Below are 22,000 nucleotides of genomic sequence, written 5' to 3'. Positions count from 1 at the left end.
TATGCCTTGCTCTGCAGCCAAATACTGTGACTGGAGCTACTGTAACTTGCACCTTTCGGGCCAAAGAGACGTACAGATGGCCTTCATAGTCATGGAGTTACACGTGCAACTCAGAACATCTACAAAGTAGAGATAGGAAACTTTGAAATCTCCTCTTTCCTGTTTGGAGACTTTCTGGGGCATAGTGACATGTCATTTTAGTGGCAGAATCAGCTGAACAGAACACAGTTTGGAACTCTATTTTTAGATTACTTATTTACTACTTGGCAGACTCCTAGTCAAGAGGGGATAACCCTGGCCCTAGTGATAAGTTTTAACAACTGCATGTTTATGCACCAGTAGGTATCAGGAGGTCAGTCATAAAAASCTGTCAGTTTGTATTACTTCTCTGTTGACTTTCTATCAAAGCATGAAGGAAGGAGAGCTGCCATCTTTCTTTTCCTGYGAGTGGGCAGTATGTCATGAATTAGATTAAATAAGCTGATTTTTTCTTGTATTGATTCAGAATGCTCACACCTTTGACACCTGGAAGAAAAAAATAAATTTCCATGTATTTATTCTGCCACTGAAGCAGAGATACAGCTTTTGCAGGTGAAGGCAATGGAAATAATGTATAAGACATGATGCGTCTAGTTCTTTTTAAAATACATTGGCAGTACTCTCAGATGCTTGTGATACCTAGTGTTGAATTCTGATCAGGTGTCTCCAAAGCAGATCTGTGTGGATATTAATGAATGGTTAATTTTTAAATAAGTTGTGCAACAGGGAATAGTGGAACTTGCATCTTCTTTAATATGTTCAGGTCACTTTCTTTTGATACCAACACTCAGATCAAAGAGGCTGCTATGAGAAAAGAAAGTATCAAAGATGATCATGTTTTCTTCCACTACAAATGAAAAATTTGCATTCTCTTTAGCACCCAGCCTCTAAATGAAATTCCAGGTCTCAGTTATTGATGACCATGAGAATAAAAATAAACYATTATGAATGCAAAACCACTCATGGTTCTATACAAAGCAGAGGCAAGCTCTGAAAGATCATAAGACTGGCTTAAATGTCATGACATTAAAGAAAAAAACTATGCACATGATGCATAGTTATTTTCTTAGAGGTATTTGTGCTAACAGTAGTTAAGAGTGAACAGATTGTGTGCCTGTTTTTCTTTATTTCACTGTGGAGTGAGTTACTTTGGCGGTTCTCTCTCACAAAATCTGACAGAATTGAGGCCCTAAGTTCTGTACTCCTTGGAAGTACAGAAATTCTTGATTAAATATACGTGCACCTGGCAAGTGGACATTTTCTAGGAATGAAAATGGAGTATAATCTTTCAAGTAGGAAACGTCAGTTCTTAGAGAGATGGTTACTTCATGCAGTACCACCTTTTCACCTTACATTTCTTGGGAGACATTTAGTATGCCTGACTACTGTGCTTATTATCATAGGAACATTGTGGAACATCATGTTTCCTTTTATGTTTGCAGGCACTGCTTCTGGTGGTCGAATAGGTTACGTATTTCCATATGACATTCTCAGTTGTGAGACTCATCCTGTGTAACTTGGGAACGTTTAGGTTTTCATATCCCATCCTGACCACTGGGATCAGTTGGTATATATTGGCTGACAACCCATAAAATCATATGTCTGAAGCACGCAGTGTAATATAGCAGAAAATACTCAGTACTTCTGCAGTTTCAAGGCCATTCCCCTAGGCAGTTTGGTGTTGCCTCCTTGGTTGTTACTAATTGGTGTTCGTGGAATATTGACAGAGGGATGAAGAAAGTGCTGAAAACTTAATCCAGCTTGTGGTCCCTTCAGATCAAAGTGCAGGTGTAGTTTCAGGGGGAGACGGGGAAGCTGCTTTGATTCTACAGCTGTTCTGTGAGTCCATGGAGACTTCAGGATGCGATGGGCTGTAACTGACAGYTGTACTGGGGAGTGGTGAATCAAGTCACAAGACAGCCAGCCCAACTGTGACCCTACCAGACGTTGAGCCACACTGAGCTGGAACACTTGTAAGAGTCTGAATAAGGAGCTGCTTGCTTARTACAAAGCGTACTTGATCTCCAATACCCTCCTTTGTCCTTGCTGATACTCTGCTAGATACATGGAGGGCTTTATGCTGATCTGGCAGTTTCCAATGGGTCTCTTACTGTTCTCAGACCTCACATGTTGTGGAGGTTATGAAAAGTTCACATTCATTTTGGAGTGCCTCAGACCAGGGATGACCTGAGATGGGTGACCTGATCCAGCAGATACTACTAGATAAACTGAGATTATCAATAAAAAAGTGAATATGCATGTGTGCTTCCAGTGTACGTGCTTGTAGAAAAAGCTCTTGAAATCAGACTGAAGAACTGAGGAAACAGGAAGGAAGAAAAAGAACRTAAGTTGTTTGCTCTAGAGCAGAGAGGTGATTCTTCAGCTTGTCATGCAGGAATCAGGTTTGAAAATAAAGCTGATTGTGGAGGAGCTAGTTTGGAGAAGGAGAATCCAAAGATGTTTGAATGCTCAGCATCCAAACTGCAGAAGAGAATCTGTGAGACTTTGACATAGTCTTTATCTGAGGACCTAGACAGAGATCCACCTACAGTCAATTTTAAAGACTGTAATGCATCCTAGTGCATGGAAATATAACATCTTACAGCAGTTATCACTGCACTGGTGGAAACCAGGCTGGTTTGGATACTCTGGACTGGGCTTGACTTAAACTTCTCTTTGTCAAAGAAAATATTAGCACTGAATCTTCATTGACTTTYCCTTCTCTTTTCTGGATGATGGCTYCTTCCTCAGTTAAGCATTCCCAGAAACAGGACCATGTAGTTTCTTTGCTTTGTCAAGAATACTCTGCTTTCCCAGGCTCTTTAGCAGCCTGAACACAAATCTTACCAAGAAGGCTCTGAAATTTTAGGTGCTCTGGGTTTGCGCTTCACTCCTGAGGAACATAGAACAGTTTAATCTTTATTTTTTTAGGCTTCTAAATATGTGCTATTCCCAAATACATAGTTGTAGCAAAAAAAMAMAMAMAAAAAAAMCCYAAAAGAAAACAAACATCAAACACAAACCCATGCCATATGCCTTTATTAAGACRTGAGGATTTAGATCTTTGAATATAGGTGTGATCTCCCAGAGAAGTACAGTCCTATACATAGCTTCTGTAAATTATTTTGCTCTGCAGCAATTCTATACATGAGTTACCAGGCTAAGCAAAAAYATTTTCTTTACTAAAGTCGTTTTTTATGACTTTGAGCCTTTTAGACATATCCTTCATGGTTTTAATAGGCTCCATCAACACTTGATGTTTTTGTTTGCTGTAGAAATGCACCATGTCTATAGATCCKGTATCTTTAAAGAAACTGGAAAGGAAGGGAACTGGTTTTCCCAAGTCTTTACTTTTCCCTTTGCCTTCAGATGCTTTCATCTGGAAGACAACTGAGGTAAAAATCTACAGCAGTCCCAGGTGTCACCCACTAGACTATCAGGCTAACAGGGAAGTTAAAAATCAGACACCTCAGTCAGGTTTCACAATGGAGTTTCTAATCTGACATAAACACACTAAGAAAGGCCATGATTTTCAAAAGAATTCGCAGGCTTTCCATAAACAAGCTTTCGAGATTGTCACTGCATACTGTGATTTTCTATACTGSTCGATGTCCTACAACTTTATATAAAGAAATTTTAACATTAGAAAATGGGGAAGGCCAAATACTATCCATCAAAAGCCAAGAAATCTTGAGTGAATAAGCTTTACTGCTGATCTAACAGATCCACAGAGTCTGAAGTGATAGCTTGTAGTTCACAGGAGGCTACTGCTGTGATGAAAAGATGTTTAAAATTTCATTAGATGTTTATAGACCCAGAGGTGAAACCCCAGTGGATTATCATATACTACATTAAGATTTTTTTTTAAAAAAGGATTAAACTCTGACCTGTTGTGATCTTTCTACTAGATTGTATTAGGTCTCAGCTGCAAGCATGACCTTAGTGGGTGATTTCCCTGACATTAAGTAGTTCACACTTGGCCTCACTTACCTTGTTTAAATTTAGATTTATACATTTTTCATGTTTAAGCAGTAGGGTAGCTAGTAACTAGGCATTGTTAGTAAATAATTGCTCATGTTGCTACTAGTTGACTGACAACAAATGAAATCCTACAAGGATTTTTATACATTTTGGTGGTAGCGATACGGCTAAGTGGCCACTTGGTAGGTGAGAGCTTTGTTTGTCTAGGGTTTTAGCGTAATCATTAAATCACAGCTTTCTCTAATTGCTTCCGCCGCAGCCAAACGCAGTTGGACGGGATTCTGTAGCAAATGGAATTCTGTCACATTCAATATCGGTGTTTGCTTTATTAAAGAGCATTTCTCCAGGGACTCACAAAGACTTTTCAGAGTTTTTAATTCGTTACAATATGTAATAGCTAGCTTCTGTGAAGGAGTTGTTCACCAAACTGCATACTCATTATTACTACGGATGCCTTTTTACTTTAAATGGGGTTGACAAGGTAAGATACGCCATTTAGAAGAAAGCTGTGCTTGCTTTGCTCGGTGCAGGCAGAGTTTTGAAAGGGAGCGCTGCTTGGCAGGCTTAAGTTCTCCCATTTCTTTGAAGTGAAAATTTAAAGTTAATTATTAAAGCAAACGTATTACAAGCAGTCTGTAATCACCACCTCTGGGTTTCCCAATGTGTGCTTCGTTCTCTCTGTGTTTCTTTTGGTGCCTTTTAGGACAAGAATATCTTTCGTCTTGTTCAGCTACCACAACATCCTTGTCAGTCATATGTCTGTTAACCTGTTATATAATATTGTAGCAACAAAAGCAGTAAAAAGTTTTGGTTCTAAATAGCTTTCCTTGTGGAAGCAGAGTTTCAGTATTTTTAGCACCGGTGATTCAGACATCTCCGTTTTCATCAGGGTTTGAATTTGCAAACGTAAACGCCAGCCCAGAGKGCTCCCCGCCCTGTGCTGAGAGTGCTCCTCACCGCATAAACTTTGAAACCAGGGTTTACGCGGAGGAGCTTCCGCGGTCTCGAGTGCGACCCGCTCGCGAGCCGTTCGCCGTCTGGCTTGCAAGCGCCGGCCCCTGATTCCTGCGCCCGCGGGAGGCGACGGGGCTGCGCGCGGCCTGCTGCCSCGCGGCGCGCGCTGGAGGAGCGCGGAGACAGGCCGCGGGCGGGGGGCGCGCGCGTGGCAGGGTAGCACGTGCTCGGCGGCAGCGTGGCGTGTGTGTTGTCTTGACTTAGGGTGCCCTTCTGTTTCAGGCTTCTGAGGTTATAGGCCATTTGAACAACCCTAAATTGTGTTTTGTTTGGGAATATCTTAGCAYTGAAAAAATAAATAATACAGGACATGACAGCCTGTGTTGGCAAGGATGGCTACCTGGGGAGTGAAGTTAGGAAGCCAGGCAAATAATAATCACATCTTCTTCATTTAAAACATTTCATACTGGCAGAGAAATCTTTAACCAGTGCTCCAACTTCTGTCTGCTGCTCAGAGCTTTTTATATGAAACAGCAGGAACCTGGCAGCCTGGAGAGCTTTGAGCATTATGAGGAAAAAAACTTGAACATCATTTATAGTTTTTTCTGCCAAGGCTGTAAAAATCTAGACAAAGTAGATATAGTTGTTTCACCCAGCTTTCCACTTGTATTTGTCCTGCTGTTTGCTATGTAAGCTCCCAAAACCTCAACCAGTTTCCTTCCTGAATTTTAAATTCTTGATGGGTACCTTGAATAGGATTTATCTTACTACCTTTATCCCTGTAAAAGTTATATGGTTAGACTGAACTATTCCCTAGGCTCCCTCTACAGTCAGTGAAGAAGCAGGAATCTCCAGGAGGCTTTTTATCTCCTATGAATTTAGACAACTGTCTGGGGCTGAAATGAATCCCAGCCCTGTTGTCCCCCTCCAGCCTGCGTTCAGCAAACGGCAGCAAGTTCCGTTCCCGTGCTGGGATGTGGAGTGTTGCGTAGAATATTCCAACATCTGATTTTCACTGAATTTAAGGGRAAATGGATGCATGGGTCTTTTAATTAGCTCTGAAAGTCTCAGCCTAAATGTCTAAGTTTGTACGCACATACATTTGTGTAGCAAAAATGACAAGCAACATACGTAGCTATGTTATTTTAAAAACCTGAGCATCTGACTGCTTCAGCTGATTAATGTCTCAAGTAGGTTGTATGGATGATACTAATTATGCAGTAGTTTTGGAAATGTGATCAAGTAAGTAGAGTCTAAAATATGAATTTAAGAACTTAATTATGAATTTAAGAGCTTAATTAATTAAGAACTCAGCCATACCTTTTTTCTTTTTTTYTTCTTGAGTAGATTCTGAAAGATATATTCAGCATAGACAACATTTGCTGTAGAATGATATTGCCARTTGACAAAACTGGCTGTGAGTACTAACCCTAGTAAGTACAGAATACATACATGAATGAACTTGAAAAGTGTTTTTGCTATAGTTAAGAAATAGTCATTTCAGAAAAATCTTAAGATTTTGGCATCTGAAATGAGTTGAATAAATAATGTGAGTGATCCTTGGTAACTATCTTTGTCTTACCCACTTCATTTAATTTCCACAGTATTTTTARCTTAAAGAATATGCACTGCTTATACAAAAATGATACAGTATATTATTAAGACATAATGAAGAACTTGATTCTGTTTTCTACCATTGGTTCTTAAAAAAATTTCTGTAAAATGCTTTTGTTTCCCTGCCCTGTCTGGAATTATATAGTGCTCTTACAATTTCTTTGGGTGATAACTGAGCATCCAGAACCAGTTATATCATTAAGCACTTAAATGCAGACAACAATATATAATTTAAAGTGCAGTTATGCTTGTAAATAGCCAATAACAAACTTACTGCACTTCCAGCTATAAGCTCAAATGTCTTCTCTTTTTCTGACTAGTTCTGTTACTCTGCTTAGACAGAGTTGTCCAACGTAGAGAATGRTAAGTTCTTATCTGGTTTGCAAAGCTAATATGAAGTAATAATTTTTAATTCATTTAACATACAGGCTAACAAATACATATTTGGACCCTAGTCCAGCAAAGAATTTTAAGCATCTTCTTAATTTTAAAAATCTTTTGCTAAGTCATAATCTTAGGAAGAATCTTCTCAAAGTCCTGTAGGGTAGAAGATCGTGTAAGTGTCACATGGAGATAAATCCTCTCACCTAAATGTCTTCCAACACCGTTAATCTTAGTGTATGTTAAAATCAGCTCTTCATTATTGCACTTCTTAACCTGCCACCGGTTTGACACTTTACTGATAAGCTGGAATCCAAACTAGAAGTGCGTTTTGGGAATGGGATCTAGAAACCCATTCCCCGCTTTGACTACTATATTTGGCCAAGAAGTAAGCACAAGAATTAAAAGCAGAGTGCTTTTCCTATGAAAAGCTGCTTCTTACCTCTCCAGATACAGTATGTTATAGATAAACCCATAATTTAGATTGTATTTCCTCAGAGGCAAAGACCTTAACTTTGTCTGTAAGTTGTGTGTAATGTGCTGCAGCTGTAGTGAGACCCCAGTGAACAACGGCAAATGGTGAGAGTCCAGACTGAAGTGGAGGTATCCAAGACTGTGTTGGGTCTCTGCTGTCCATTGGTGTAGTAYTTAAATGTTGTTAGTAATTATTTTTTTTAAAACTTACTTTCTCTGTAATAACTGGCACTACCATTTGTATTCACTAAATTTTAGGGCCTCAGGAGTTGGTTCTGTTGGGTAGATACACCCAGAGAGACTCTTTTACTGATGTTACTGGGAATATTATTTTTTTCCATGCCCTTGTGACATACGATATTTGATGTTCTGTRTTCACTGATGGCAATACTAGTTATTGCCTTTTCATTGAGATAGATGGCATAGTAGCTTCCATTTACTCACATAGATGGAAGTAAACAAGGTAAAAAAGAAACCAGGTCAAAATGTCAGAATAAAATAAGAACATTCATATGACTGGCGATAGTACAATAGGTAATAGACACACTTAATATTCCATCTCTATAAACCATTCTCAGAGGCTGAGGCTTTTGAGTATTCGGTTGCAGAAAAGAGGAGAGTAGCCTCAGCTCATTTGTGATAAACACGAAACTCAAGTCTGTGATTTGTCTGCAATGATCACGGATGGAGAATGCTACAAAGGAAATCCTCTGCTGTTGTCAGGCAACTAGAGACATCTGCATGTAGTTGTTTGAAATTTCAAACAACTTTGAATATGGATTTAGCATGCACTATATGTACCAGGGCCAAACAGATACTACACTAGGGGTCGGTGCGTCCATCTCTGTTAACAACTGCACAATGATCATAATTTAGTTGTTAATGCCCAGTCGTTTTGTTCACACAGTCAGAATGTAGGTCTTACCCCTAGAGACCAAAGACAATCTTGCCCCCAAACTTCATGAGAAGGACAAAAGAGCATTCTCTGATTGTCATTGATTATACTGCTATGAAATAGCGAGGATGGTGCTATGCTGACAATAAGGACTGGTAGTAGAACATGCCTTCTTGAGACCAGCTTCGTTGCTGTTGTTTTCCTTTTCTTTCTGCCTCCCATTCTTGTGTTATAGGTGCAAGTTCCCAGTCAGGAGAGAAATAATGATTTGAAATTAAAGATGCAGGTGAAATGACCCATTTCATAAATTAACCATTTCTGCTTTGTACTGCTTACAGTGATGGTATTAATCACTGCACTCTGTGTATGTTTTCTGTAGAGGAATAGCGATTCATGCACAGAGTGAGTATTTAAGTATTCATTTCTCTTTTGTCCACAAGCTGCAGTGAAATTTAAACAATGACAAATAATAGGTTTGAGACCCGGCATTCTTTGTGGATTCTATTATTAGCCTGAACCAGTGAGCTTGCCGTCTTATCCTTTCCTGAAAGCTTAAGTTAGAAAATCTCCATAATTGTAAGGACTCCAATTTTAAAAGGATATCCAGCTTGAAATACATATAACATCTGTGTAGATTGGTTGGCTTAGATGTAATGGAATAACTGTACTTTTATAGCTGTGTGTGGACTTGTCTTGCTGTTTGCTGGCAAGCAGTTGCCACAACCACTCTGACAAAAAGTCGCTCATTCAGACACAGTTTAATGGCCAAATAAAAAGAAATAGGGCAGCCATGCCTCTAAACGTATGGAAGCTGCATCTCTTCTTCCTATCAGTGTCAACATAGTTCAGTTAATCTGAACCCCAGTTTAACTGTCCAATGAGGACCTGCCATTTGAGACTCTAAGTGACACTGTCTTAAAATAGCATATCAGCAAAACTGAGTTGCAAGACTAGAAAAATTACGATATAATTGTTCTGCTGTAGCAATGCTGATTCTCAGGTCCCCAAGTTCAGAGTACATCAAGAAAACGGCACGAATCACTTTGCATATTGTGCAAAGCCTGTCTAATCTTTTTGTCTGTTTGTTTGTTTCTCCCATTTGTATCTGGACTCAAATAATTAATGTCTGGTTTTCACCATTGCCCTTTCAGAAAATGAGCTATTACTACTTTCTTCTATATTTTGTTACCTTAGGGCATGATGATATCGCCGATAAAGGCAATAAAAGTATGATCCTGGATATACTGGAACTTCCAGTGGATTTGTAAGAGTAGCTTTCCATTACGAGCTTTTTGCTTATAAAAAAATCTCATTCTTTGAATTCCTTCAGAGTTGCATGAAGAGTGGAGTCTTTGCCCACTTTTTGCATGAGAGTCAATACACATTTTGTCTTTGAGACACTATTGCTGTAGGTATTTGTTGCACAACTGTTTTCTGTCTTTTCAATGAAACAGAAATGTAGTAGTGTTTCTTTACTGCACAAACTAAGATAAGTTCCAAAGTGGAATGTAAACAGTAACGTAATTAATTAATAAGTAAGCTGAAGAAACTGATATGCTTTGGGCACTGAGTAGAGTTTTGGCAAGAAGTTGGAAGTATATAATGGAACAGAAAACTACTTATGACCAAAGCCAAGTCTTAAAATCTTTCTGCCGGTTTTACTACACATTGTTTGAGAAATGGCATCCAGCCACACTAGTAAGTGAAATAAAAGCAAGTGACACCATTAAATCTGTGAATATGTGTGAAATAACAAATGGAAGTAATAGAGTTAGGCATTCCTAGCTGGGGGAGAGCAGTTAGAGGTTCTGTAAAGTACCATTAATTGCAAGATTACAGGAGAGTTTAACTCTATGTAAAACAGACTCGATGTCTAAGATAAAAAAATCAGGTAGGATGACAAAAGCAAAAGCAACAGGAGTAGCGTTGAGCAACAGGTGCTTTTAAGAGTGGTACTAGTACACATACTGCTAGGAAAGTTGTTTCTGAATGAGCATCCTTTTYTTGTACCTGTTTTTGCTCATTATCCTGCACAATGATAGAAGGCCTTTTGACTATACAGGTTTCTCATCTATGTAGTGTACATGAATATTCTATTTCTTTACTCCATTCCTTACTATTTCCAAGAAAATTTACTTAAGACTATTAGAATATCATTATGCTGTATAGAATTTACATAAACCATCGTAAAAATACCCTATGCCAGATTAAAGATTGTGCTTTGCAGGCCAAACCTACAGATCTGTACTCACATGTCAAAATGTATAAAATTAAGATATATGGATCCCTGTTAATTTGTTACTTCAGTGAAACTGGTACCAGAACCTTAAATATGTTGAGTAGGCTCAAGCCAGATCCAATTTAAAGTTAATGGGGAAAGTTACTGGTTTCTAATTTTCAGGCATTTTATTTWTAATGGTCTGTCCATGTGCTCTAGATATAAATGTTAGTGTCAGAATTTTTATGATACTTTATCTTGCGAGTTTCATAATTTGTAATGGCTGTGCAGTTTTTACAGGTGTATTTAATGGCAAAATCTTATCTTGAATTGCATGTTAAAAGCTCCAGTGTAGCTGGAATTGCTGAGAAAGGAGGGAGGGGTAGAATAACATTCCTCCCTTGGGGAGACAGCAGTTTCCTTGGGCAGCGTTAACTTGAAAGAATATGAGACAGGCGCGTGTTGCCAAAAGGAGTGGGAACGTACAGAGCTCTGAAAATAGTAAGTGTCAATAGGGAAGGCTTGCAGGTGCCAGAAGAAAAATGTGAGCTCCCAAGGGCACTCTCTCTTTTTATTTTTGCCTTGCGCAGTGGCAAGCCACATAGATTGACGTTTAAAATTCAGTCCTTCCTTCAAAAGTGATTAGATAAAAAAGGCGCCGTTTTGCTTCCGGTGTGTATCCCAAATCACATTTCTGCCTTTTAATAGCAGTCTTTTAATGTACTGTTTACAGCTGTTCCACCCACGAGACACCGGTGACGGGGCGCTGCACCGCTGAAGTCGCCTGGCAGCCAACAGCTGGTTATTCCCTCTCCTCTCCCTGTTAGCCCYGCAGAACAAGCGATTGCGCTTCTCTTCATAACAGTCTTTTTATATGGTTGAAGACTGTCATCACATTCCCTGTTTCTTCCTTCTTGAGCTAAATACGCTCGATTCCTTCTTCCTCACTTCTATTTTTCGGAGAGGGCTGTTCATTTTTAACGCAGATATTTCCTGTTCTCCGCTGGATTCTTAAAGCTCGTCCCTGGGCTGTGGGTGGCCCAGAACTGGGCACAGCACCCCAGACGTGGATGGGCTCTTGCAGTGTGAGTCCTGCCAGGGAGAGGCTTGGGGAATGGCAGGGAATCCTGTCTAATTTCCCGTATTTGCAGCATTTCCCTTATTTGCAATAGCAACAGATTGCTGACATATTTGGTTTACGATTTGGCCCATTTCTACAGTACTGCTTAGCAAGTTATTCCCCATTTTGCATGTGTGCTTTTGTCACAACACTTATTGAATTTCATCTTTGTTTCAGATCATTTCTGCAATCTGTCAAAATCATTTTGAATTCCAGTTCTGTCCTGCATTCCTGTTCTCTCTGCGCCTTCTCCCAAACGTGGTTTCATGTGCTGAGTTTACAYGTGAACGCTGTTCTACCTTCCAAGTCATTAAACAAAAATAAAGGAATTTGGAGAAAATGCCATAGTCTCAGTTAGCCTTATAGTCCAGCTGCAAGAGATACTTTGGTTCAGCAATCACCGTCATAGGCAAGATGAAAAGCCTCATTTGGCTTGCAGGCCTTAAGTGTGCAAGGTGTAAAGAGGAACCCAGCTTGACTCTCAGATCCCACGGTGAATATGTGGGACCATTAGATGGAGGAGGAGAAAGAACATCATTGTACTTAAAATTTGATTACATTTGCCAAAGAAATCAGTCAGGAAAAAAAAATATTGAACCCCTAGGATTCCATTTCCTTGGAGTCCCTATTCAGAGTTGAACCATGCTTCAAATTACAAATAATAATAGGGGTGGAGGTGATCAGAAGGAGCACTGACAGTTGTGGCAGAAGACATTCTACTGCTTTGGTAACTGGATACATCTGCATGTCATCTTCACTCCTGACCCAACTCTAAGACTGTCCCTGCCCTTTTCTCTCCTTTGACCTATTCTTTAAGTTGAGTTTAATAAAAAATATTTTTCAAAGTGTTAATTTTTTTGTTATGTTTAGTCCATTATTTCAATGTTTGAGTGTGTGAGTGCACTACGTGAAAGGGAGGTTGCCATGGTAATTTCTCATTATTGTTGAATAGAAAAATAATTACTCTGGCAAAATCCCCCGTAACCTGTCAGAGCAGAAGTTAAAAATGCCTGGGGGCAGCCTTGCCTTCACCATCCCCTTTTTGCAGGAAAAACGGAGTGATTTCACTCATTTTTTTCATAGGCAGTCGATCCATTTTCTTTTTCTGTTCGGCTGRGGCGCACGGTGCTTGGTTTCGTTCGCGGTGTGGCTGTGAGAGGAGCTGGGCCCACCTGCGGCAAGGACGGAGCAGAGGATTAAGGAGCAGAGTGCGTCCGGGCTTGGCGGAGGCATCACAGCTCCCGTTGAGTTKTGTGTGTGTGTGTGTACCTGTGTATGGGTATAAGGGAGAGGTATTTTCTATTTTCACTTCCTGATACAAAGTATGCAAAATCACAAGATAAAGACCTTGGACCGTATTCAAACTGTGACAGAGCCTGGATATTTTATTTATCCAGGGAGAGAATCCGCAGTAATTCAGTCTGCACATTTTCCTAGCTTTCAGACTTCTTGGAATAAGAGTGAGTGCACGTATGTGTGGTTTTGAGGGGAGGCCCTGCGCTTCTCCCGATGTTCTTCTCTTTGTTTCCTGTGTGCGTTTGCATCACGATTATGTGATGCTTCCCTTTTGCTTCTCCTATTATTGGATTTTACGTTAGTAGCTCTAGAAATGCTGAAATACTGAGTTAACGGTTGCTTTCCCACAGCAGAGCTGCAAACGTGGTATGTAGCGTTGCTTAAATCCTTTCCTTCCCCCCCCCACCCCGTGCAATGACGAGACGTACGGCCAAAAGATCCTGCTGAAAAAATGCTACAGCYTCTCTCTTGGCGAGTGACCTCGAGCGGTAGCGTGTAATCACGGGGGGGCAGCGAGCTGTCGAGCGGGCTTGTGGGATCAGCCGACACGGCTGTCACGAGCGAGGCTCCCGTGTTGCTGGAGGCCAGTTTTGGGGCTGCTGTCCCACACCTGCCTGTGCAGGTGTTGCTGGTGTGGCTGCCAGCTAATAAGCACAACACACGCGGAGCCCGTAAGGTTTACACGAGCAAACAGGAGAGAGCAGCYGCCCTCCGGGCAACGTTTTGATGCCAAGTAGGGGCATTTTTGATGCCTCTGTGTGAGTGTGATATTGAATTACGGAGCACGCCCGGCCTCGGCCTGGGAACGCCGCTGCCGCGTGGGACGGGTGTTGGTGAGGAAGGGGAGCGCCCGCAGCTCCGAACCAGCTGGGAAGTCTCTCAGGCTTCTCTGATAGGGGCTGCAGGGCTAAGATGTGTTGTCCTTTCTGTTCCTCTGCTGGCTATTTGACAGTGATCAAAGTAATGTAAAGTGGTAGGGCAGTAAAGACACTCTGCTCAGCAGTTAGGAGTGAAACCCAATAATAACGTCTTTAGGAGAAATGGGAGCAGAACTGAAAAGATCACATAGTTATTTCTCTGCAMGTGCACGTATAATGAATATGATAGATGCACATTTTGTCTCAAATCAGCATTTTATCTCGGGGTGATTTTTCTTGTGAAGATAGCAAATGTCTTCTCGCTCTGTTACGTATTGCTCAGGCCTTAGGAGGTGCTCATTGCTCACCAAGCTGGATGAAGCTCGTCTTGYGCACTGGGAGAACTGCCAAAGTGCTCGTGATACGGGGGTAATGAGGAGTGTGACCGTAGCATCTTCCCAGGTGTTTCTCCAGCTTTGGGGCTGATTCTGTGCGTGGCGAGTGACTTACGTCTCAGGGCCTCATAGGAGGGGAAGATCTCAGGGGAGTAGACGACCCTGCACCAAAGATTTCAAGTCCGGTTAATAAACATGCCCATATTTAAYGGCTTAATCAAGAGGGGGAGTCTGTTGTTACCTGACTTTGGAGCAAAGCCTTGCAAGCCAGACCACTTGGCCGGGTGCTAGGCACGGACTTTGGCTGCCCGTTGTTAGCCGCCCAGCTGTGAAAATGCTGGCTTCGGCTTCCAGAGGCAACRGCTCACCTGCAGTGGCAGACGGGTGTATGCATTACATTCCACGCTTCTTAAATAATTGTTACTCAGTAAAATATTGTTACTGAGTATGTGTATTACTGCAAATGCAAGAATATATAGGTCATCTTAAAATATTGTTTTCACCTCTTGTATTGTACTGGAAAGTAAAGATTTCTCTCAACAATTACATTTAAGTAACTAGCTGGTATTTAATTAACCTATGGTAGCACTGTACTTATAATAAATATGTTGAAGTGGAATGGCTATTATATTTGGTTTCAAAATTACTTTCTTGTCAACTCCTGCTGATAATCAGGTTATAYAGCATTAGAGAATTAAATGTTGAGGGTTTTTTTTGTGAATAGGACCCAGCATTCCGGATATGCGACCTAGGAAAAGGAAGGAAAAATCATAATTGCAATACATGCAACTAATTTACAAGAATGTTCTGAGGTGTAACAAAGTGTATGTAAGAAGTTACTTGTGTTTATGAGAATGATTTTTTTTGTATTTGCTGTGCTGGAGAAAATGAAAGTTTATTGAAGTGTTTTACCTCTTTCCTTCAACTAGAACAAAACCYTTATCTAAGAAAATTAGTTCAAAATATTACGTAGACATCAACATCCAAAAATCACAGGGAAGGATGCATGAACTATGCATGCTCCTCTGGAATTTCTTTAAGGAAGGAAGAACGTATTTTCATTTTGCCTCCTGTTAAGTGAATGATCTGTTGCTTCCTAGGATAGYGACAACCTCTGGTGGGATGCCTTTGCAACTGAGTTTTTTGAAGATGATGCAACTTTAACCCTTTCATTTTGTTTGGAAGATGGACCAAAGCGATACAGTAAGAGATACGTTTATTGTTATAATTTTAAGCCTGAGTTTCTGTACATTTATTTGTAAAAATAAGAGACAGCTGAGAGCCTGGCAATGACAAAGTCACTTGATCATGTACAGCAACCCTCAAGTTCCATTAACGAATTGCRTGGGTTGGGATTTGTTAGGAAAGATAGGTTATGGAATTCCTCTGAATTTTATTATATGAAAATAAATTATTTTGTGGTGGAGCAGGGCAAATAATACAACATAATCTCTGGATTTTTAAAATTATTATGCTTTGGCTGTGCTTGCACTCTTTGTTCATTTGATTTCCAAAAATATTCAGGTGTTGAGTCTTGTGGGCAAAAGTGTTCACAGAAAGGGGACTTTGCAGCAAATTTCAGCATTTGCACCCAAAGGGCTTCCAGATTCAAACAGAAAGTAGAAAAATATACCTAAGAATATATCCTGCAGGTGTAAATAATTGTTAGTCCATCAGCTGCATGGGCTTACGCTGTTTGCACACAGTAAGGACCTGCCCTGGGTATTGTGTGAACAGTCACAGCTAAGCAGTCCRAGTCTAAAATGCTCTCAGTCAAGTACTGAATGCAATCTTGATAAAAATGAAGCAGTGAATAAATCTGATGGCATTGGTATCCACTGCCCACATACTCCAAGCAGAAGAAAAGAGATAAAATTCATCGAACAAATTGTTTGAAGGGAATAATTCACTCAGCTTTAGCACTAAGCAACACAAAGATAAGTAAACACTGAAAAATGGCATTGCAAATTGTTTCACTCCATTCAGAGTGACCCCTGCTTCACACTGACAGCTTGTGCTCTGTGCTTAATGTTCTGAATCTTGCAAGGTTCTTATTTTTCTTGAGAGTGACTGATTGTCAGTATATCACTCACATACTTCTAATTCCTTTTATCAATTATCTCAGGTATTTATTTGACAAGTGTTACCTTCTCCTGAAGAAAAAATAACAGCCACTTTGAATGCACATTCTGGGATTAGTGTTGACAAAATTACAGTTTCTTGCCTTTCAAAGAAAGTGATAACTCTGTAAAGGTCCTCAAATTACAGCCTATAGCAACGTTGGTAACAGCTGATCTGTCCTGATTAGGTTGAGTCAACTTGTCAGATATCAGATTTGCTAGCCATGTTATCAGTCCAGAAGGCACAGATACATCAGCAAAAAAGCAATTAATGTCCAGTTAGATCAGAGGGAGTTGTGTCTCTGGAAAACAGTGCTGCATATGAAAGAATTTGTCAAAGGGTAAAATATTCCTGTTGTCACAAATGCTTGATAATGGTTGTGCTATTTGTAACCGGAATAGTTCAGTACAGGGCAATACTGTGATTCTTAGTATTGCTCTTGATAAACGTGACTGAAAGATTAAATTATTGCGAGCACATTTTTTAAAGCTGACTAGTACACGTGATTTTTCTTTTTTGCTCTTTTTTGTGTTCTTAATTTCTGACCTCTGCACAAACTGTGGCAGCTTTTGATGTTATCCTCAAGCACCTGTAATTAAAGCCCAGCATGTCAGGCTCTTTGTATTCATTCACACGCTAGTTCCTTCACTGGTAAATATTTACATAATGGTGACCTTCACTATTATTGATTCCTACTGAATCTAGCAGCCTTCCTATTTATTGATGCTCTGAAGAGTGTGCTTGAGCTATTCTAGTTTGGGGGCTTCAGCTGTTGTACGAGCAGGCTTTGGGAGCATCCCTGCTGGGTGAGGAGGCTGTCCAAGTGAGCACTCGCCTTTCCWGCGTGGCTTCGGGTGGGTGGCAGGGTGCAGGTCATGGGTTGAAAGCTCCCAGCCGAGAAGCCTGGTGTCCTGAAGCATGCCCGGGCCTTGGGAGCAGAGCGCTCCGTGTGCCTTTTGGTGTGGATGTTGGCAGAAGAGCCGCTTGGGCGCATGGTGGGCGCTCAACGGGTATTCCTGGGAAGCAGCAAACGGGCACTCCGGTTGCGTTAAGGCAGGACACATGAGAGGCTGCGCTCAGAGGGTGGGATTTAGAGAAAGATGAAATAAAAACAGTGAGTCTCCACCCGCTGTTCAGTGCACTGTGTAACACCTGCCTCCTTAACCCAGCATACAAATTCTTTACTATTTAGTGGAGATTAAAAATGTCTAAATTGGTCCTAAGGGGGAAAAGACAAAGAGAAATTGTTTGTTCTTACTCTTGAAAGCACACACAACGCAGTAATGCAGGGAACCAAAATTAGACCCTAGAAAAGAGAAATAGGCATCCTTTGCTAAGTCATTTATGGAGCTGAAGTTGATGAAAGATGCCGACCTCTTGCCATTGCTCCAGGATTCAGCTCAAAATTGCCTTCCTTTGTCTTGCTTCAATCTGTGAGATATTCGCTTACATCTCGGACATCAGGTATGGCGGGCACCTCATTTTCTCTCCCCTGGGCAATGGTTTTCCTCTTTTGGAATGAAAATATTCTCTTCCGGAGTGAAGAAATTCCAGAAAAACACAAACCAGGCTCTTTGTGGGGGAATGGGGGCAGGGGGACAAGTTGTTCTTGTTGTCCTTGGTCACAGTTTTTCTCTGGGTTAGGGAGATTCCCAGTTGAGTGGCTGAAGACCAGGCAGTGGTGTGTATGTCTTCCCTTCACCCCTGCTTCCACCCCAGAGTGCCCAGAGAGCCCTGTGGGGCCTGCTGCAAACTTGCCTGCTTCATCCTGGTGACTGCAGTCCTCAGATCCCTCTGGGGCTCTTTTCCCTGCTTGCTTTTGCGTTTACCTTTCCAAGCACTCCCAGAGTTTCTTACCGCAGCCTCTCCTGGCCTTTTTCCCAGCTGGCGCTCTCCACTCTCTGCTCTGTTACCTGGATGCCTCAGTCCCATGGCCAGTACCAAATGTTCAGAGCATGTGACTTAGGGCTGTAAATCACTGTTTGTGTAAATATTACAAGATTAATAAATGTATCTTCCCCTTGCCTCCCATTTTTCTTAACTTTCAATATACACTATGTCCAAGGAACTGTAAGGGTTGTAAACTCATTTCTCTGTCTCAGAAAACTAAGCTGCTCATCTAATTTCATTACCCCAAACCAAAGCTTTATGAAAAACACCAAATATTTTTAGGCCTACTTTTACATTATCAAATTTTACTGCACTCCTCCTATAGACTGAGAAAAGTGGTTTCCTTCCCTTTGCTAGGTTCCCTTTTAGGTATGCAAGGTTTCTCCTTAGGATTCATTAATTTGTAGGGAAAAATAGATATGGGTCAGAGCATAAAATTTAAGTCATTAGGTTATGTTTAGTTTACTTTGCATGAGACAGCACTAATACTCAAGTTAGCTTTAAATTTGCCTGTATGTCTGTATGGCGCAGCATGTAAAGATATTCACTTGGGCCCTGGAAAGAATAGAGGTCTGTTAGTTCAGTGATCTGCCAGTGCTAATTAATTTGATTGCCAGGTTCGTTAGACCTAGCCCAGTTAGCTTTGCAGAACATTATTCTGCCTCATATAGATGTGCACTTGAAAGCCCAGCTCAACTTTGAATGCAGAGATTCTGCGCCCATCTCTGCTGCTCTTTTTTTCTTCAGTATTTTATTTCTGTAGATGCAAGAACCCTACCTTCTCCAATTCCTCCTCACCTGTACGGTATTCCAGAAAGAAGATACCATCTTCTTTTAAACATCATGTGCTTTTCTCCTGCTTGCTTGTACTTCTTAGCTATTCTTTCAGTTTGCCGTTATCTATGAACCCTGCTGATTAAACTCCATGTGGAAATTGAGTTTTAATAAGAAATACTACAAAAATATAAAGATATATTTTAATGTGACAAGGCTGTAAATTGTGTGTGTTTTCTCTAGTCTGTCTTTTTTGGCTATGGTAAGAAAGAGAGAAAGACCATACATTCCAGTGCCCAAAGACAGGGAAAGRCTCCCAACACCAAAGAGAGATTTCCTGTTTTAACCTGCCCTGGATTGTATTTGACAGAGAAACTTAAGAAGGAAACCTGTGAAATTCATTGTACGGTGAAAGTAAAATGAAATTTGCGCTAATTTATTATGCCCTGATTTATTGGGTCAAGAACTAAATTGGATTTAAGCAAAAAAAAAAAAAAAGAAAAAAAAAAAAAAAAAAGAAAGAAAGAAAGAAAAAGTGCCTAATGGAAGAGATTTTTTTTCCTAGTTGTGGATAAAACATACTCGTTTCCTGTTAAGAGCCTACTACCCCTATAAAAGAGTAAATACTAGACTCTGATCCATTGTTGCCCAGGTTCTTTGTTTCTTAGAGACAAAATATTTCCAGAACAGATAAGAGAAACAAGTTTGATTGGCAGCTCTTAGCAGAGTCTCATCAGCTGCTGTGCTGACAGCCTGGTGATGCGCACTGTGCTGATGTGGTGGGGACTGACAGGTGATTGACAGCCCGAGACTGGGGAGACGGGAAGGCTGAGGCATGCTCAGTAAGAATAATGTGCAGTGTTTATGCAGCACTGCAGAGAATAGGAGCTAGCGAGTTAACTCTTTCCGAGCAAAGGGACACTGCAATGCATAATCTGTGTAGTTATTACTGTAGAGGAAATGGGAGTTTGGCTAGATTTCCACTTTATTCACTAAAAGCTTTCTGTTTATGGAGGAGATGTATACTACGAGGAACCAAAAGCACAAGCAGTCACATTTGTTGCTGTAAAAATTTTTATGCAGGTACGATCGAGTCTTAACAACGGATTCACTAAGCCTATACATATAGAATGTATTGAGAATTTCAGACACCTCTCATGGGCTTCCATCACCAAATTTTGTATGACATTGCGTAATGTTGCGCAGTTTTGAAAAGTAGAATTTTCAGAAGGCAAAAGTTGAGCTCTTTAGATCTGTGTATTCCTAGGAAAATATATGTTTTCAGTTCTATTGTTGCTCTGAGTCTTCAGATGATAATTGAATACGTGTTTTATGTTTTAATTGCTTAGTTCAGTTTGTGTGGGTTGTTCAATATGACTACACCGTGCTTTGCATTTTATGCACTTACTGTTCATTTCCCCTATTTGGTTCATGAACCCTGCTTTGATTTCTCCTCATTTCCCAATTTTCTTTTGCAAATTAGAAAGTTAGAAAAAAGCAGAATTCTGTAGACAGTAATTTTAGAGTGCAGTGAACTTGGGGCTTTAGAGTGCTTATGTAGGTTCCTTCCTGTGTCTTTAGAATATATTGTGTGTTTTCACTCCAGATTACTCTGTGTGTACACAGCAAGTGAACTGCAAATGGTGCTTTCCCTTCCAAAACAAATTCTTCCTGCCTTGTCCCTGTTCACAACCCRTGATACACTGTTAACTTCGGAGACCTTTGTCAGATGACTTGGGCTGGTGCAATCGTGGAAACCTGCATCTAGTGAGGATTTCTCACAATCAAGGAGCATAGCATGGGGATAAACAGCCCAAATCCGCCACACGTTGCCCACTTACTTAACCACTCTCATGAAGGCTGTTTTGAGAGGCCAGTTTGCTACGTTACCACCACAGGTTTCCATAGAGCTGCGTCTGGCCACTCTCACATAACTCTGATGATAGAAAAAAATTAATAAGCCGAGTGAAACAGATCATGGTATTTCCAGGTGCATGCTTTCTTTCCCCAGCTCCCTGTGTTTTTTTTTTTTTTCCCCTAGAGAAATCTCAGTCATTAAACATGATTTTAGCGTTCAGGTAATTGACCTAGCTTAGTAAATGAGACGGATTATTCTGTGTGACTGCCTGGTCTTCATCTTTATATACCACTCTTCAAATTTATGTTTCACCTTCAAAGTTTGTTTGTAATACTTTTGAATTTAATTGCATCCCATGGATAAAAATGTCTTTAGAATCAGGTCTAATATCTAGTGTCAGTGTCTGTGGGTCATCACTCTCCCTGCCGGTTAATGATTTCCGATTGATATTTATTTCATAAAATTCATTTGTTGAACATTGTGAATCCATTCAACATGYGCTTTATTAATACTGTATGTTACTAATCTTCAGTAAGAATATAATGTAGTGTACTAGTAAGTCAAAAGTATTACAAGTATCTAAGTGTACTTAGGTAACTGCATCTATGCACTTACCTTCATCACCCAAACTTCCRTAAGYTCTACAAAGAATAAAATCAGATTTGTTTGACAAGACCTATTTTCAATAGAAYCATGTTGACTGGCATTAATTACATCCCTTATCCTTCAGTCTCCATCAGTTGAATCCTGTATAATTTTTTTCACTGTTTTGTCTGGATTGATATCAAGCTAGTGAGTGTACTKTATTATCTGGTATACAGTTACCTGATTGTATTCTGTCCCTTCTTAGCACAACAGTCGGGGTCGTTTCAAATTTCCTCAGTAATTGTTTTTTTTTTTAAATACAAGTAGAACTTCAGGTAGAAACGTGCGAAAGAAACTCTTAGAACTGTTRATTTAAAAATATTTACTCCTAATAGTCATTATTTAAGATCCTTCTTAGTTGCTGATGGACTAGGAAGCACTTGGTCATCTCAAGATCAACATTCTTTCCAAGTGTAGAAGAGAAAAGCTTTTTCTATTGCTATTAACAAATTTCATATCTCTAGATATATTCAGCTTTGAATATATTT

At 40.3% G+C, this 22,000-nt stretch overlaps 1 protein-coding gene across 11 annotated transcripts in view; it reads left to right on the top strand.

Annotated features, from left to right (window-relative positions):
- The window catches only part of LDB2 (LIM domain binding 2), a 217,794-nt gene that overhangs the window by 62,851 nt on the left and 132,943 nt on the right, over window positions 1-22,000 (top strand). For all 11 annotated transcript variants that reach the window (XM_085304276.1, XM_085304275.1, XM_085304274.1 and 8 more), the window contains one exon: window positions 15,325-15,427. In XM_085304276.1, coding sequence (XP_085160402.1) covers window positions 15,325-15,427 — 103 coding nt within the window. The remainder of the gene's footprint in view (window positions 1-15,324; window positions 15,428-22,000) is intronic.

This window comes from Rhea americana, unplaced genomic scaffold, assembly GCF_003343005.1.
Source record: "Rhea americana isolate MKP2758 unplaced genomic scaffold, rheAme1 scaffold_205, whole genome shotgun sequence".
Lineage (NCBI taxonomy): Eukaryota > Metazoa > Chordata > Aves > Rheiformes > Rheidae > Rhea > Rhea americana.
The sequence above is the reverse complement of the archived record's forward strand: the minus strand, read 5'-3'. Positions and strand labels throughout refer to the sequence as shown.